This window comes from Camelus ferus, chromosome 14, assembly GCF_009834535.1.
Source record: "Camelus ferus isolate YT-003-E chromosome 14, BCGSAC_Cfer_1.0, whole genome shotgun sequence".
NCBI lineage: Eukaryota > Metazoa > Chordata > Mammalia > Artiodactyla > Camelidae > Camelus > Camelus ferus.
In genome coordinates, this window is record NC_045709.1 from 7,524,211 (window position 1) to 7,526,420 (window position 2,210).

Consider the following 2,210-nt stretch of genomic DNA (forward strand, 5'->3'; position numbering starts at 1 on the left):
AAGACCAGTGAAGAAACGGAATGGCAGGTTAGTTTTCATAAGTACACTTTCATTTTCATCATCATCATTATTACTATTTTCCAGCCTGGCTTTTAAGTCTGGGAGGCAGAGGGGAAAATGAGTTGGTGAGAGAGGAGGTTTTGAGGGGGGAGGATACCAGCAGGTGGCGCTTGTCTCCTCCTCCGAGGTTAGAATGTTGTCTCATTCTAGAATCCTGTAGGAATCAAGGGCTACTTACCATGCGCGCAGTGTGACAGAGATCACGCCACACTTCAGATCCAGCCTTGTGCTCAGGCCATCACCTCTCTGCATTACCACTTAAAAAACCGCCTTCCATGTTCCAAAGGTTGAATTATTTTTGCACTTGACCCGCATCCTTACTTCCCCTAGCTAAGTCGTTCATAGGGACGCTCAAGCTTTGGGTATAGAGCAAAAATAAAGGCCCCAGAGAGTCGGAGCCGAAACTTTGGAAAGGAGTGGGACTGTCCCAATCTTCCAGCTGGTCTGCCTTTATAGTGTCAGACGTTTTGCCGCCTTCAGTGTGCCAGCGTTGGTCTGGGCAGAACGTGAATTTGCTTGCAGGCGGACACATCAGCCCCATGCCCCACAGGGCCACGAAGTGCACAAAGACAACTTGACGGTACCTGTGAGCAGGCTCAAACTCTGGCTGAGTTATGAGCTGCGGGGGTTGGGGGGGGGCTGTCACTGGTTTTCTGACCTCTTCAGCACCACTCAGTCTGGGGCTGAGTCGGCCACAGCCAGCATGTCTTCCTCATGTGACAGTGGATTCTGTCCACCATAAAAACTATTCTTCCTTTTGAAAGTCCTTCCTTTCTGTGCCTGCAGTTTTCTACTGTCGCTCAGAAAACCTTCTGCCCTACTCCTATTTGTAGCGGAATCCGGCCCTAGAGTTTACAGTTAGGAGGGCAACTCTACAGTCTGAAGTTTCTACTTTTGAATCCAGTTCCGCCTCTGACTGCATCGGTGACCGCAGACAAGTTTCGTAACTTCCTCTGTAAACTGGGGGAAACAATTTTTCCACTCATGGGGTCTCTGGATTAATAAGATCATTAATGTATACGACCTAGACCAGTCAGAGTCATTGTAGGTGCCCAAATGCCAGGGGTTGTCTGTTGGCCTAACTCCACAGTGAAAAACTGCCCCTTGTGGAATTCTGGGTCAAAAAGCCAGAATAATTCGCAGAATTGAGATAACCTCTCACCTGTGACTTCACTGTTTTGCAGACCTCATCTATTGCCTTCTCAGACCCCCTAAAACCTTTTGTCCCCTAAAGCCCCCTGGGCAGCAAAAAGAAACCCAGAGAGGAGTTCGGCGTCTGAATCAAAGCAACCCCCGTGCAGGTCCAGCGCCCCCATGTATCGGGATAGCCGGGCGGAGCGCAGCGAAGCAGCCGGGCCAGCGCGGCGGGCGGCGTTGGAAGGCTCGGGGCCGGGCTGACGGCTCGGGGAAGGAGGAGGAGAGAGCAGGCGGCGGAGGAGGGGAGAGCCGCCGAGAGGAGGGAGCAGAGGCGGGAGGAGACACATGCGCGCTGCTTGCCGCCGCCGCCGCCGCAGTCCTTAGCTTCCCGGGGACAGGAAACCTTCGAGACCGAGCTGCCACTGCCGCCTCCCCGTCTGCCCCCAATTCTACGCGCCTGCCACACCCTCCTCCCCTTGTTCCAGCATCTTCGGTGGAGAACTGCAGGGACCCGGGCTGCCGTCTCCCACTCCTGGGGGAAAGCTCTGACCCCCCCGCAGGAGCGGCGGGGCGGGGTAGGGGGGGCCCGGGAGAAGATGGCGACGCCGGGAAGCGAACCCCAACCTTTCGTCCCTGCCCTGTCGGTGGCTACTCTGCACCCACATCATCATCCCCACCACCACCATCAGCACCACGGAGGAACTGGAGCCAGCGGCGGGGCCGGAGGAGGCGGTGGTGGCGGCGGCGGCAGCGGGGGCTTCAACCTGCCCTTGAACAGGGGGCTGGAGCGCGCGCTGGAGGAAGCGGCCAACTCCGGGGGTCTGAACCTCAGTGCCAGGAAACTGAAGGAATTTCCCAGGACCGCGGCCCCCGCGCACGACCTCTCGGACACGGTGCAGGCAGGTGAGAGAGGGCTGAGGGCGGGCAGTGGGTATGGGTGACTGTCGGTCTGTCATGCCTTCACCGACGCGGTGGCCAGTCAGAGATCTGGCCTCGCTGGGGGTCCAGCGGCC

General features: G+C 57.2%; 1 protein-coding gene across 2 annotated transcripts in view; it reads left to right on the forward strand.

Moving 5' to 3' along the window:
• Positions 1-1,550: 1,550 nt before the first annotated feature.
• Positions 1,551-2,210, forward strand: part of LRCH1 (leucine rich repeats and calponin homology domain containing 1) — a 169,822-nt gene continuing 169,162 nt past the window's right edge. Inside the window, exon 1 of one of the 2 annotated variants that reach the window (XM_032496143.1) lies at positions 1,551-2,100. In XM_032496143.1, coding sequence (XP_032352034.1) covers positions 1,794-2,100 — 307 coding nt within the window. In that variant the 5' untranslated portion in view covers positions 1,551-1,793. The remainder of the gene's footprint in view (positions 2,101-2,210) is intronic. The other variant, XM_032496141.1, reaches the window with a different exon arrangement.